Source organism: Aedes aegypti, chromosome 1, assembly GCF_002204515.2.
Source record: "Aedes aegypti strain LVP_AGWG chromosome 1, AaegL5.0 Primary Assembly, whole genome shotgun sequence".
NCBI lineage: Eukaryota > Metazoa > Arthropoda > Insecta > Diptera > Culicidae > Aedes > Aedes aegypti.
Genome location: NC_035107.1, coordinates 102,586,137 through 102,602,100, shown reverse-complemented (window position 1 = coordinate 102,602,100; position 15,964 = coordinate 102,586,137). Strand labels below are relative to the sequence as shown.

Here is a 15,964-nt window from a genome sequence, read left to right as displayed (position 1 = left end):
TCATATCGTAAAACTACACATATCAATAAGAGCATCTGTTCTCAGTCATCAGGAATCAGTCAATAATTCATCCTGAACCGAACCTTGCCCACGACTATTATCATTACCCAAACGAACCAGGCTGTGAAGCATCCACGAGTGCCCTTTAACCTTCCCACTCAAGCTCGTCATGGCAACAATCAACCCTGACTGCTGTAGTTACCGGGGCATCCACAGCAGCCTCTGAACAACACGAAAAACACCTGAGCGAGCACGTAATCCAATCTAAGTGAGCTGCGTAATAGGGCCCTAAAGCTCTAACTCTATTTTTGTACCGAACGCTTGAGATCATGTCAGAAATACACGATTACACAATTTTATAATGTTTTGTATAGAATTGAATTCTAAATATAAATTCTTTGGTTTTTGAGTTCACACTCCTTGATTTTAACTCTGATTTTGGGTGAATTATGTTTTGCGTGTATCTTCCAAAATGTCAGATGGGAACAACCCCAGTGACATGACAGATATAAATGTCAAAGGTAATGTAAAGTGTCATGTTGGAAATTTCAACGCATATTTTAAAATTAAAGTTTAATTATGAATTGGCTGCATTTGAGCTGGCAAGTTTATCTAAGTAATAGCAAGAACTCGTTCTATTGTATTGTTAAACAAAAACAACATCTCATCAAAAAATTTAGGACCCTATTGTGGCCGCGACCTCCTGGATTACGGTCGACGATCGTTCGTCATAGTCATCCGGCGGCGCGGCGATGTGGCGTCGTGACAAATGGTTTTCTAATTGCATTATGGAGGAGAATTACTCCCAAGCTCCACGACGTATGATTATGATCATTATGTGATAGATGAGGTGATGAATTTTCCCCCTTTTCATACCAGCGTTTGTGAGTTTGCTCGAAGATTGAAGCACTCGAATCCATAAACAATGCTAATTAGAACGGTGTTAATGAAGTTATGGAATCGACATCCTCCTCGGAAACGGGGGAGCTCTATCGTCCCATCAGTCGTCACACGATATCTACTATGCAAGTATAATTAACCTTTACATCTCGGGCCCTTGACATTTTTCTACTTTTTTCACGTGTGGATTAATCTGAGCCTGAGACAGTCTGAGCATTTTTGAAGGGTTTATGCAAAACTTCTGAGAAGATTGTGCTCATATTCAGGGACGATTTACACTATTTTTTTAACGGAATATATTCATAAAGAAAATCTGGGATACTTTTTTTTAATTTTATGAAAAATGTTGACAGAGGCAACGACTTCGAAAATTTTAAAATGATTAGCCAGATGGGACTAAGTGTTTTTAATTAATTCTGGCAAACGTTTCGTTTGCATTACAAAAGACCAAATTTTTGCATTATTTGATGTTATATTGGAACTTACAAATGCACAATAATCGTATGAATTCCAATCTGAATTCCCAAGGTATTCCCAGCGTTTCTCAAAGAGTTTTTAGTGGCTCATAGTAGTCTCAACAATTTTGCAGAAGTTCAGCTCAGCGTTCGTTGAGCGATGTTCAACAGTTATATATCGATCTTAAGAGATCCTTGGGTATTCAAAAGGAGTTCCAGCAGGTTCCCAGGAGTTTCAAGTTTCCCTGGAAATGCCAACTGATTCCTAGAGTGTTATTGATTTCCAAGTACTATCCAGCGATCATGAACAGATAAATGTTCCCAACTTCTTAGTAAGAGTTCTAAATAAAATATTTCTAAGTGTACATTAAATATTACCAAAAGTTCCTCAGAAATTCCCCGCCATTTTCAAGTAATGAATGTATGAATTGTCTTTATTATCGACACGCCATTTTTAAGTTCTTAACCTCCATCCAGCCAACATACTTTCATATGCAGAAAATCATACTAAAATGTGCGTAATTTTTATGTTTCTTGATGGATTTTGTTGAAATTATCAAAACTTCCCGAAAAACTCTTTTAGTGTAGGATCTGGAAAACTTGGAAATATGCTCCAAGTGGTTCCGTAGTTATTCCGGATTGCCTTGGTGTAGCAAAGTTGTCGAAATTATCCATTCAACAGATATCTAAAGCCCCTAATGAGCTGGAAGGTTGGTGTCTTCTGCAAAGTTGCTCAGCAGATCAACCTACCTACAGTAACAATTTATTTGCAAGGATGCGCTAGTAACAAATTTGAAGAGAATTTCTGAAATTCTATATCTTCAGATCCTGATCAGCCTGTCTTCGGCGCAGTAATTCAGTAGATCAATAGCTTTCAAGCATATCAAGGGTAGGGAAAAGTAAAACACTAAGAGGCTCCAGTGTTTCCATCTCAAGAGATTTATGTGCCAGAAGGTTGGTATCTTCGGCAAAGTTGTTCAATAGTTCAAGGGAAATCTGAGGTGGAAAACTAAACGAATTTGTATTCGCTAGATGGTGCCCCAATCCAAATACACCAACCTTCTAGCTCATTAGATATAGTTATAGAAGATTCAAGGCAATTTGTTACTTACCAGTGAATGCATTTCCAATCAGGTTTACTTTGTCGAAGACACCAACCTTCTAGCTTATCAGGATCTCGAGATATTGAATATTGAAGGCAATTTGTTACTACCGCAACCTATCGGATACATCTCCTATTGGGTTTATTTTTGGCAGATAGCCCTTGATCTTTTGAGCATCTTTGTCGAAGACACCAATCTTCTAGTTCATCAGAGTCTTAAAATATAGAAGATTGAAGGATATTTGTAACTAGCGCTGCCTAGCGAATAAATTCTCAATTATAAGTATAACTGTCAGATAACCATTAATTTTCAGAACAACTTTGTCGAAGACACTATCCTTCTAGCTCATCAGGGTCTTAAGATATAGATGGTTGAATGGAATTTGTTGCTAGTGTCACCTAGATAAATAAATTCTCAAGGGTGTAAGGTGAAGATAAATCGAAGCCAAAACTCAAATTTTCAAGAGCACAAATCTGGAGAACCAAACATCCGTTTAAGCATAAAACCTAATCGATTGGTCGCTAGCTAGCTAGTGAAAATTTGAGGTTTGGCTTCGATTTATCTTCACCTTAAGATATGGAAGATTGAAGGAAATTTGTTACTAGCGCCACCAAGCGGATAAATTCTCAATTAGATTTGTTACTGAGACACCAAAGACACCAACCTTCTAGTTCATCGGTGTCTTAAGATATAGAATATTAAAGGAAATTTGTAATTAGTGCCACCTGGTGGACAAATCCCCAATTTGAATCCTCAGGCAATTCATTAGCAACCCCTATGTCCCTTGTAAACCATAGGAAAATGTTTAGAAACGCCTCGAAAACCTCTTATATTGTACGACCTACAAACTCACGGGAAAATGTCATAAATATTCATTCTTTGTCAAATCTGGTAAAAAAAAATCCTTCAAAAATTCTTCCAAAGGACTCACGTGGAATACTTTCACTAGCTTTGAAGGTTTTCAACCATGTTCGTTTGTTCCACTGAGAATCCTCACTGGGATTGCTTCATGATTTATTTCTGTACTTTTTCAGTGCTTTCTCCTTTACCAGGACTCCTTTACCAATTCACACTGAGTTCCTCCAGGGATTCCCACAGAAAATTATTCTCGATGTTAGGGGTTATTGTTCAAAAGATAATGCCTAATTTTTTTTTGGGCCATCTTACCAGAAGATTTATCGAATAATCGCCAGAGAAAGCTTGAGAAATCCATTTAAACATTTCTTCAGGAAAGTTTTCTACGTAACTACGTAACATTCAAATTTGAAGTTTAAAATAGCATGCAGTTGTTCATTAATAGTTTGTTTAGCATTTTGCAGAACCATTTTGGCACTTTCATGATTTACTTTGGTATGGGGGGTTTTTCTCGACCGAATCATCCTAAAATTTACAATAAGGAGCGCCGATGCCGAAGTGAATCAAAAAAAGCCAAGAATGGGATCTGATCCGTAGCACAAGAAATTCTGTGAGTCGCACCAAAATTGTTTTTAAGATCACTAAGCAAGGACTGTTTCCACAAATTCTTCAAAGATCTCACAAACAGTTTTTCCATCATTGCCTTTGAGGTTCTTCCTAAAATCTTTGTTCAGGTTCTTTCAACATAGTTTTCTGAATATCTCTAGTAAATTATTCAAGAGAAGCTTGAAAAATAAACAGCAATAATTACCCAGGACTTCCTGCAAAAAAAAAATCATCAAATGATTCTTCCAGGTGTTATTCAAAGGATCCATTCTAACATTCCACAAGAGCTTCAAGAGCAATTCAACAAGATTCAATAGGAAAAATATTCTTAGCGATTTCTCATAGAGGATCTCCGCAGATCTATTCGCATATTTTCTTACAGGAAATCCTCTAAGTGTTTCTTTAGATTTCTTCAAAAATCAATTCGATGTTGCTTCCAACATTCATTCATTCAAAAATAAAATCTTTTGCAAAAAATACTCAACATTCCCCGAGTAATTTGTATTTCTTCAGAGAATGACATTATTTTTTCTACTACGATGTCGTCCTATTATCAGTGATGAAAGGTGGTGAACATTCCAGTCAACATGTTGGTTGGTATATTTTTTGCTATACATCATTATATATGAATCAAATCACTCGTATAAAATGCATGAAAACGCTATATACACACCAAAGTGGAGGCCATATACGCACTTCCCACGACTTTTCCAGACTTACTTTCCATGGTCAGCGATGGCACACAATTCCGATAAAAATAAAAATTAAAGTTTCCAGCGTGACTCCAACACCAGACTTTTGGATCCCTAACCCGGCACCATAACACTGCACCACAAACCACTTCATGAACGAGGTGTGATTATTTGCCAATATGAAAGTAAGTTAGCTATACAGCATACACGCTTTGTTGTTTTTCGAAGCCCACCGCCAGAAGATAACAACCTCGGGTGGCAAATTTTGCTAAGTGAATGTGATTTCATTTGATGCTAGTCTGCATTGATATATGATCTGTCAGTTTATACAACTTGATGCGATTCTAGATTATACTATTTACGGCATGGTTTGTTGTCAACAAAGTTTGTCGACAATTAATCGTAGTTGAGAATTATATACAATTTGTGTTAACATTTGTTCGTTTTGATTTGACATAACGAAATAGGCCTATCTGTCAAGATAAGCAACACATATTAGAGTTTAAAGGTATTGGCTCGCCTTACTAGTGATTTTAGTATTTTTTTTTTGTGTTAAAGTTAAAGTTCAATTTTTTGTTTTAAACAAAGGCCATTTTTCTTATGATTGTGGTAGAACTAAAGCAATAATCGAAACACTAAAAGAAAAATTAAAATCTGCGATAAAAGAACTTAATTATTATCTTTTTTCGTTGTTTTGTTCATATGATGCAGTCGCGTAACCAGAAATTATTTTTAGGAACATTAGGGGTCTTGAGAAGAAAAAAAAATATGACCAGCATACACAAAAACCCCTTTTTCAGACCTCACTTGTCTTAACTTCGTCCAAAACTGCGAAACCATTCATATTGCATTACATTACCAAATTATCTCAATTTTATGCACAAAAACTGAAAAACAAAAATATCAAAAAACAAATTCCGGATAATCGATTCCCGGATAATCGAGTCCGACCTGTACTTATACATTGAGGATGCTAAGTAACGTCTTATGTTTTGTTTTTTATGTCCTCACTATTTGACACCCAATTTTATACAAAATGATTCATTCCTAAAATATAGAAATCAATAGATTCAAATGAGTATGAGTAGATTTGCTATCAACCTGTGCTACTGCAGAACCTAATAAGGATAGCCGTTAATTTCCATCATACTCTAAATGACTCGTCAAAAATACGCTTTCTGAGAGCATTGGTCAGTCAGCTACAGCCTAACCGCGCGCCTACTGAAGGCACTCCTCAAAACTCCTACTCACCGAACGCCAAATACCCTCGTATGTCGGAGAACTCCCTATGTTATGCAAATTGATCCGCCTCCACCGTAATTATGCCGCCACACAACTCTTCCAAGAATAAAAGCTTTTCCATTATCAAAACAGAGTCCGCGCACATCTGCCTAAACTCAGTCACCACCCTCTATCTCTCTCTTTCTCTCTCATTGAACCACTTTGATAATCGTTTGATAGCGCCTATCGGCGCATCGCTAATGCTCTTTCGCCCGCATAGCCCTTCATCAAAGTAAGCGCTTGGCTTAAATCTAATCAGCGCATGCCGCGTTCAGAAGCTCTAACGATTGGCGGCACGTTTTATCGTGGATCTTCGTTAATGATCAGCCTCATAACAGAATGATTACCGGTAAAATCTCACCGCCAGAAGCAGTAATGTCATTTGACATTCACTAACGTCGTAAAACAAAAATTAAGCCATTTGATGGCCCACCCTTTGTCCTTTCCGAAACGCTCTAGGCTGTCCGAACAACAATGTTGCTCCGTCTCCTTCGGCATTGAGGCACTTGTTAATTTGAGCTGGTTTTATGGTTTATACTGCCGTGATTGTTTTACAAGCTGGTGACCACCAATTATCATCACCATGAAAGTGGTGATATAGGGAAACTGGACCAGTATTGTTCCTGTATGCTACATTATTCAAAAACAGTCAACCCTTCATAACTCGATATCAAAGGGATCATCAAGTTAGGGAAAAACAAAACTAGTACAATTACGGTTTATGGGACTATCAAAGTATCGAGTTATGGATAGTTGACTGTACTATAAAATTGTTATAACAAAACACAGATTGGTTCTTATCCGAACAGCGTTATGAATAAACCCAACTAGGCGCTAAAGTACGCAACAGGCTCACTGAGCCTATAAATATTGATCGTAACCTGTAGGTATCGGTAATTTATTGACTGGAACTTCCGAGGAACGGATGAAGGTCCGCTAACGGAGCGCAGCGGCCGGCTGCTTGGAAGCTCCATATAAATGAGGTTAGAGCGCTAGAAATTGGCTCATAAAAGGCCGCACTCACCGCCGCCGCAGCACCAGCGCTCCTCAGAGGTACGCAAACGTCATAAAATCGAACCTCACTTAACCTCTCCGTTCTTCAGCGGTCGAACTGTGGATAGGGTCGACCCGTGCAGAAGGCACATTATGAATTAGTATTCCTCTCTCGCAATGATAAACGCCGCGTGTCTGCGGCTCCGTCTAGCGCCGGGTTTTTGGCCAACCGGTCCCGATCAATTTTTGGTGTTGTCTCGTCTCGGTTGGTTTTGCCCTTCGCCTCACAGCGTTAAAAATAATGACTTCCTCCCGCTCTGATTCTCGCACTCGGCACTCGCACTGGCGGCGGAGCTCTCCCTCTGTCTGTCAGAGTTCATTTGGCTGTTTGAGGTTCCCGCCGGCCGCAAAGAGGAGTTTGAAAAATTAGGGTAAAAAATTAGAAACGAAATTAATGAGTTTTGAGCTGCGCGAGAAAACGATTGAATTAGTTGCTTCGATCCTCGGAAGAGACTTGTTTTACGGCCGGCGCAGAGACAACGACTTCCGAACTGCTGTGTTCTGCTTGTTTGTCCGATTTTCCTGGTAGGGAAATTGGCTTTATTCTCATCATCATCAACCGGCGATTCTAACGAGATTCTTCTTCACTCTTTTTTTACAGGAACATCCCGGTCTGAGAGGTACACCGCTGGCAATGTTAGCTGCACAGTGCAATAAGTTATCTAACAAGTCACCACCACCTCTAGCTGACGCCGCCGTTGGCAAAGGGTTTCATCCGTGGAAGAAAAGTCCCATATCGTCCGGACCACACTCGCCAAACTCCCTCGGAAGTCCTCAGACGGCAACCAGCAGCAGTTCGTCCAGCAACGTGATACAGTCCACGCAGAGGACTCCATCGGCATCGTCCGCGTCGTCAACTGCCAGCTCAATGGCGAACTTGACCAACAGGTAAGTTACATCCCGGCCCGCGCAAGCGAGAGCACACTGTTGTCCCTGACACACCTTATTTCATCTTACAGTCGCCCAATAACGTCGTCTTGTTCGGCGTCCACAACGCCGTCCTATGGCAGTGACTTGTATTTCCCGGGAGCCACCACATCGCCAGCTTGTGCCGAGAATCCACACATGCAGCACGGCATTCTGGGGAAGGTCGAGGGTACGACCCTAGGTTCGGTCTACTCCCGACATCCCTACGATTGGCCTTTCAACGCCGTTACGGCTGCGACGGCCCACAAGACCGACAACATGAACTCCGGCTGGTGGGATATGCATGGAGCGGCTGGCGGCTGGTTGGACATGGGAAGCGCCGGAATGCACGCCGCTACTATGGCAAACTATGCGGCTTCGGCTGCCGTCAGTACTGACTATTCGACGCTGACACATTCACTCACGAATACGGCACACCTGCTTGGCACCGGGCAGCACCTACTGCAGGATACATACAAAAGTATGCTACCATCTCAGGGCGTCGGAAGCTTCGGCTTGCCACATACACCGCCTTCACCGGCACCGCCAACGCCGCAGGCTCCGTCTCCTCGCAGTCAGCGTCGCTATTCGGGCCGTGCCACCTGTGACTGTCCGAATTGTCAGGAAGCGGAACGGCTCGGACCGGCCGGAGTTCATCTACGCAAGAAGAACATCCATAGCTGTCACATTCCTGGCTGTGGTAAGGTTTACGGGAAAACAAGTCACCTGAAGGCTCACCTTCGATGGCACACCGGCGAACGGCCATTCGTCTGCAATTGGTTATTCTGTGGCAAGCGCTTCACCCGATCCGATGAACTCCAGCGCCATCTACGCACACATACAGGTGAGAAGCGATTTTTATGCCCCGTTTGTAACAAGCGATTTATGCGAAGTGATCATTTAGCAAAACACGTCAAAACCCACGGATCATCGACGACCGGTGGCAATGGCAGCGCTGGCACCGGAGCGACCAAGAAAACTTCATCCGACTCGTGCAGCGACTCCGAGGAGACCAACCAAACCGATATCCACCAACAACAGCAACAGCAGCAGCAGCAACAATCCGGTGGAGGCGGCGGCGGCGGAGCTCCCGGAGGAGGCGGTGTAGGCGGTAGTCCGGGTTCGGCCAATCACGTCGGTGGAATGGCCCCGGGTATGTCCATGGGTGGACATCCCGGATCGCTGAGTCATCCCTCGCAGCAGCAGCAACATGGGGCACCTCACCACCATGCCCACACCCCCAGCCCCGGATTAGATCACGTCAATCAGCTGGACGTGAAGCCGGGTATCGTCTGAGGCATGCTGGGGGCACCCCTTTTTGGCCATCACCATCACAATGGCCAACTTATGGGGCCCTTTTAAAAAGTGGAACTTTTCCTTGGGGGGTATTTAGATGAACTCGGTTTTTGGACAGGGTGGGATGTGAAATGGTAATCAACGGGTACAAAAGTCTCGACACTTACGCGTGTGCTTGTTGAGGATGTGGCTTATTTTTGTAGTGTTTGTGAACTGTGTTTAAATTGAAATTACTTCTCTTCAAAAACATTTCTTGACATATTTTTGATTACAAAATTACTTTTCTTTACTCCACTCTTTCTCAAATTTAAACGTTCAATTTTTACTCATTCGTTAAAGGCCTTATAGGGAGCTTTGATTGTAGACTTTGGTTAAGACACATTGAAAGACTTTTTCAGAAAATGTTTGAGGAAACTTCTACAAGGATCACATTAACGACCATTGATGAATCCCGTTTCATTGAAGACTTTAGCGGATACATAAACATAACTTCTGTTGAAGTTGTCCACAAAAATTCTGGTGGAATCCGATCGACGATGGGATGTTAAAACACTTACTTTCGGCTACTTCTTCTTCTCTTCTGTTGTTGGTTGGGTAGGTGACAGCGACAATACATCCATCTGTTTCGGCTACTTCTGACGACGGCTAGTGTACTCCTGGGAGGGAGAAACCAATACAAAATTTATGTATGTCATAGTGAGCCGAGATTCCGCTGTCACGAACTGTCACTGTGAGCCCAGATCTCAAACATTGGACTAACATGAAAAAAGCGCGTAACTGATTAAAACACATTTTCGTATTTCTTCAAAAGTGATAAAAATCGAATGAAAATCAATTCATGCACATAACGCAAGTAATGTCAGGTGAGCACCATTTAATCTGATTGAACATAAAGCATTGAAAAACGCATCGTTCTACTTTTTCCAATGAAAACGAATATTTAGTGCATAGAAAACTGTGGCCCTTTTTTCATGTTTGTCAGGAAAGATCGAAGGTGCACAACAAAAGGAAACTACCGATTTTCTTGAAGCCTGCCTTGATTGTTGTTGGCAAGCTGGAGTTATCTTGCAGTTCAAAATAACGTTGTCTTATATTTCGTGTGTAGTATCGGTGCCTCCCTCCCAGGTGTACTCAAGCGGACTGTTTTGTTTGATGAGAGCGACGGGGTGATTTTACCAGCGCTGAATATTGATATTTTAACATAAATATGAGCCTTTTATCGATAAAGATACTATAAAAAGAAATTGAAACCGCTTCCAACAAAAATAATCAGGAGTATTTTACAGATGGTTTTCCAATTGAAAAATTGGAATGCAAAATTGAAACAAATAAGTGTTGAATTAGGTAAAATGATAAAACACCTTACTGTGAACACAAATAACATAAATGAGGGTCGAAAAATGGTGTTATAAGGCACAGTGACTCAATTTTATGTTGCTAAATTCAATTTGTTGGTTTCTCATTTTGACATCGTTTTCAATATCGCCCATTTGAAAAAAGGTGTACGGATTTGAGAATCTTGAAGAAAAAAAACTACATGGCATTGACTAACTGCACCATGTATGTTCGTCTAGACAACCTAGTTTTTAACCTCGCACCTTGTATAATGAGATTATATATTCTGAAAACTGACAGCTACTTAACGAAGTCATTCCTATCCACATCAATCAATTTTTTTTTTTTGAAAGTGATCCAGAATATACATGCTACGATAGGAATGACGTCCAGTGTCGGTAGTCGACACGTTTTCACTGGTATTCGGCAGCGCTTCCCTTAAACATTCACAACACGAGCGATCAAACGAATGTCGTGAAGAAAAATGTCAATTGAATGCCACTAATCACGATAGCTTCGCTAGGAAACGTTACGGTTTTATTTGTGTCTGTTCTGCTTTCACTGTATGTGTGTCACATTTGACATAACAGACAAGATCAAACTATTCATGTTGTTTATGATCCGATGTCTGTATTTTATACAAAACTTATGATTTATGCAAATGTCATCGTGTAAGATGATTTTCAATTGAAACTTTTTTTGTGTTTGTCGACGTTCATTCTAACGCTCGTGCTGTGACTGCTAACCATGTCAACGAAACGAACTTCGCGCATAGTGTCGATTGTTTACAGCACTGATGACGTCACACTAAATTTGATGTTTACACAAGTAAAGAGACTGCCTTGTATTGCTTATGCCGTGCTCGCACCACGGCCTCCTTTGCAAACAAACTATGCACGAGATACCGAAACCACTCAGTGTTATGGTAAAAAGCTGGGAGGGAGGCACAGATAATACACATAAAATATGAAACACCACTTTTCCAAATTGCAAGATAGCTCCCGCTCACCAACGACAATCAAGCCAGGCTTAGAAAAAATCGCTAGTTTTCTTTTATCGTGTATCCTCGATCTTTCTGGGCAAACTTGGAAAAAGGGCCATAGTATTATGTGCATTAAATTTTTATTTCGATTGGAAAACAGAAAAAAAATGTTTTAATACTTCATAATCGATCAAATTAAAAGGGGTTATATTGGCATTGGTTTTGGGTGTGCAGGAATAATCGATTGTTGTCAAGTTTGTCGAAATGCAAAAATTTATTTTGATCAAATACGCGCTTTTATCAAGTTTGTCCACTCCCTCCCAGGTAAAAGGAAACTGGCATTATGCTATCCATCTTTCAATGAGTAAAATTTTATATTTGCGATTTTTGTTCATTTCTCGCGGTTTAGAGGTGCAAAGAATTGGATCAAGAAATACTGTTGTGCTCGGAAAAACATGGAGCTATCATGTGGAAACAAAATTTGGCAAATTTTGTAAAAATTCAAAAACTCAATTTCGGCCAAATGGACCGAATGACTCCTATGATGTAGTGATCCATACCAGTCAAATCAGGCCCATGGCAAGGGACGACTTCAAGCATAGTCAACTTCTTGATATGTTTACCCATTTTCGAATAAATTTAATCGCGAGTGTAATCATATAGCGAAGTTCTGTTTAATGTTGATGATCCGGAATCGAACAAACATCGCAATAAAATAACCGATTGCATGCTTGTAGGCTTCCAGGATGCCTTTAAATGTTTGCTCTTATTCCAAAACCATCGTAATATTGAATGTGCTTCACCTTTTTGACACGTTATTCGCTGGTTTAACGATAATAAAACTATATAACCGAACCATTGAGCTCTCGCCAAGCGGTGTCACGAACACGTGTGCAAATTCGCTGGTTGGAAATACTGCCGTTTGATTTTGCTGAGAACAGCTGATCTTTGTTTATATTTTCCACCAGCACTCTTTAAGTAGTGTTGGTGACATGTAACGTGTATGTACACGAGCGCAGAAACCACTACATCAAACAAAAAAAACAAAGCAATATTCGATGTTTTCATAGTTGTCACAACTGACAGTGGGCAATATTCAATGTGATGGACGTCACTATTTGCGCTGCATAAGAACCGTGGGAGAATAAAAGAGAGGACTAGTGGCACGCATCAATGATCTGCGCCACCTGAGTAAAATCCATCACATTGGGCAATATTCACTTACACGTTCGTTCAAATCTTCTCAAAAGTGAGTAGAATTCGACTCACTTCGGAACAAAGTGGAACTGCTCAAAAGTGAGTAACACTATCGTTACTCACTTTAGAGTAACATAGGCCTTTTCCCATGACGTTTCAAATCAGCTGATCCGGAAGCTCCTTGACAGTTCATTTATGAAAATGACAGGCCCGTGTTAGTACCGGTCCTCCACTGATGTAAACAAATGCATAGGTCCGTCAACTGAAAAGGCCTATTGGCAAATGTCAATATTATATTAACACTTACTCACTTCGTTTAATCTGAAATTGGCGAATGTGAGTAGATGTCACTCACTTCAGAAATAATATTTTTGGAAATAAATATATTATTTTATTTATAAAATCAGAAAAAAATATGCAAAAAGCATAACATCAAAAATTAGTGAACTGACCCTGCTAATTCAGAGATTTGCGTATTCTCTGAACAGTTTGCGATTCTCTACTGAAACGACTTATGAATAAAACAAAAAATAAATACTTGTAAAAGTGATAGAATAGGATGCTAAAGCCCTACCTCAATTTTATAACGTTTTCTATTGAGTTAAGCTAAAAACAAAGTAAATTCTTTGGTTTTACAGTTTACGTCACACTCCTGGTTTTTAACTTAGATTTTGAGTAAAGTATGTTTTCTGTGTATCTACCGAAATGTTAGATAGGAACAACGTCAGTGGATTTTTGACGACGAAGTGAGTGTCAAAGATGGTCTGAAGCGTTAAGGTTGAAATTTCAAAGCTTGTTTGAAAATCAAAGTTTTATTATGAATTAGCTGTGTATAATCGGAAAAATGTCAAATTAGTTGCAGTAATTCGCTCTATAGTGTTGTAAAATAAAAACAACATCTCATCAAAAATTGTATGGCCTTATTGGAGATTTCTTAACTCCTACTCTCGATCTTACAACTACACAACCTTCTTGATCTAACGCTGTTTGGACTAATGACATTTTGCCTTATACCATTTCATCAAAGATGGCTAGATTTTATTTATGTATATGACGTCAAGCATGAACGATAAAGATAACCGACTCTTGTCTTTTCGAGGTGACATGAACATTACCGCTCTGGTGAGTCAAAAGTCAATGAGTACGTAATGTTCTCTCAGGCCATTTTTGGCGTTATGAAATTTGTGTATGGATAGGCCTTTTCATGTGACAGATCCGTCTATGCATTTGTTTACATCGGTGGAGGACCGGTGCTAACACGGGCCTGTCATTTTCATAGAAGAACTGTTAACGATCAACGCTCCGTCATCGTAATCATCGTCATCATCGAAACTTCAAAAGCAGTTTTTCTGTTCAAAACTGAAAATTATTCAATGAAAATGTGTTCACTGTGTTGCGGTTGGAGAATTGAATACTGTGAACACATTTTCCAGAAAATTTTCTTGATTTTGAAGGAAAAAACTGCTTTTGAAAATTCCGAAATTGATGACGGATCCTGCCCCCTTACAGAGCTGCCCGATCAGCTGATTTGAAACGTCTTGTGAAAAGGCCTATAGTGGCTACCAGATGTCAAGGTGTTTGTATACGACATTCACTTCACAAAAAAGAAACAATCACAGGAGCGACTTTTCAGCTCTTATAAAAATAGGGTCCTAAAATCCTGTCCAAATTTTAGTACAGAATGGCAGCAGCGTTACTTGAAAAAAGTTTTTCCTTTTTATCATCTTGGATTGCATCTTATGGCTTTCGGCCTAAGGGCATTCTACTCTATAGCGTACTACGACTAAAGGGCTACACACTTTGAGATCTTTTGGCGTAACAACCCTTTCAATCCTAGCAATTTTGTTAATAATTCGATTTGTCAAGCCTATCAATCTGATGACCATTTTCTCTTTATGACATCTCAAGTAAAGTGGTCCCTCGATATCGAAGTTTTACTAATCGCAGTGCATTTATCTTTTTCAACATTCTTGATCGCTGATCTGCTCTACTATCTCATGAGCCATTATTTTTTTTGAAAATATACAGGACTAAAAGGCTTTAATACCTTTTCTAATTTAGCCTAGCGGTCGGATCCTAGCTAAAAATTTCTTTGAAAACACAATATTATGGAACTACGATAAATGGATTATTAAAACAACCAAGACAGCTTTTATGAAAAGCATGAATAGCGCCTCCGTAATTGCGTGCGTTTGACAGAACAACAATGCTGTCAATTTTCCATATGTCGACCTCCTATGATTTACTCCACAACTACAATGAAGTGGTTTTCTAAATACCTCAACTTTCGATTATAAAACATTACTCTCCAGTCATGGATATTGCAAGCGTGTGTTAGAATGAGGGAGTAATTAGCATAATCGTTTTGTCTTCGTAGATCCTCTCTTTCGCGTATAAAGTTGACAAGGTGCAACTTTATTTGAACTTTATCATTTCAGAATGCTAGGCAGCGATGCAATCTTGCGCCATGGTGCAAGAAAATAATATTGACATTTTTAAATTATATTGAACAATCCGTTTGAACTATCGTTTTTTTATGTCCCACTTGCCTCGGGGTACTTTAAAACATGAATCTTGTCAACTACTGAAAACTAAACATTACATATATTTTGCAATTGGATTATGTAATATATGTAATGTTTAGCTTTCGGTAGTTGTTAAACTTCCACTCGGCTGGTTAGCCGTAAACCACGATTCATAATTGAAAACAAGTATGAATCTTGTCACTTTTATTCACGGAAGAGAGTATTGACGAAGGAGGCTTTCCTTAGTCGAGTTTTAAGAGTCCACGGCTACTAAATAAAGCCATGCTGAAGTTTTCTGGGTTCGATTCTCGGTCGGTCCAGGATCGTTTCGTAATGGAAATTTTCTCGACTTTCCTGGGCTTAGAGTATCATCGTACATAATATACAATTGCAAAAATGGCAACTTTGGCAAATAAAGCTCTCAGTTAATATCCGTGGAAGTGCTCATAAGAACACTAAGCTGAGAAGCAGGCTCTGCCCCAGTGAGGATGTAATGCCAAGAAGAAGAAGAAGGATCGACGAAGAGAAATCGATCATGTTATTACGCCTTTATTTTAGCATATGCTTGATCCACTTAAAATATTCCATTGATCAAAGTTTATACTCGATAAATCTTCATAAAGTCTCAAAATTGTTGACTTAGTGTGTCCGATATTTTGTAGTAAGCTTCAACATTTCAGTTGTTAGATACTAAACAATCCATCATCCGAATATGTATGAAGATTTAAGTGCTTGAGTAAAATTATACTTTCGAAAGCTATTTATAAGTTCACTCACT

The 15,964-nt window shown here is 39.7% G+C and overlaps 1 protein-coding gene across 1 annotated transcript in view; it reads left to right on the top strand.

Annotated features, from left to right (window-relative positions):
- Nucleotides 1–9,881, top strand: part of LOC5576247 (transcription factor Sp9) — a 136,230-nt gene extending 126,349 nt beyond the window's left edge. Inside the window, exons 2-4 of the mRNA XM_021844083.1 lie at nt 7,547–7,833; nt 7,905–8,695; nt 8,756–9,881. Coding sequence (XP_021699775.1) covers nt 7,547–7,833; nt 7,905–8,695; nt 8,756–9,147 — 1,470 coding nt within the window. The 3' untranslated portion in view covers nt 9,148–9,881. The remainder of the gene's footprint in view (nt 1–7,546; nt 7,834–7,904; nt 8,696–8,755) is intronic.
- Nucleotides 9,882–15,964: the final 6,083 nt, after the last annotated feature.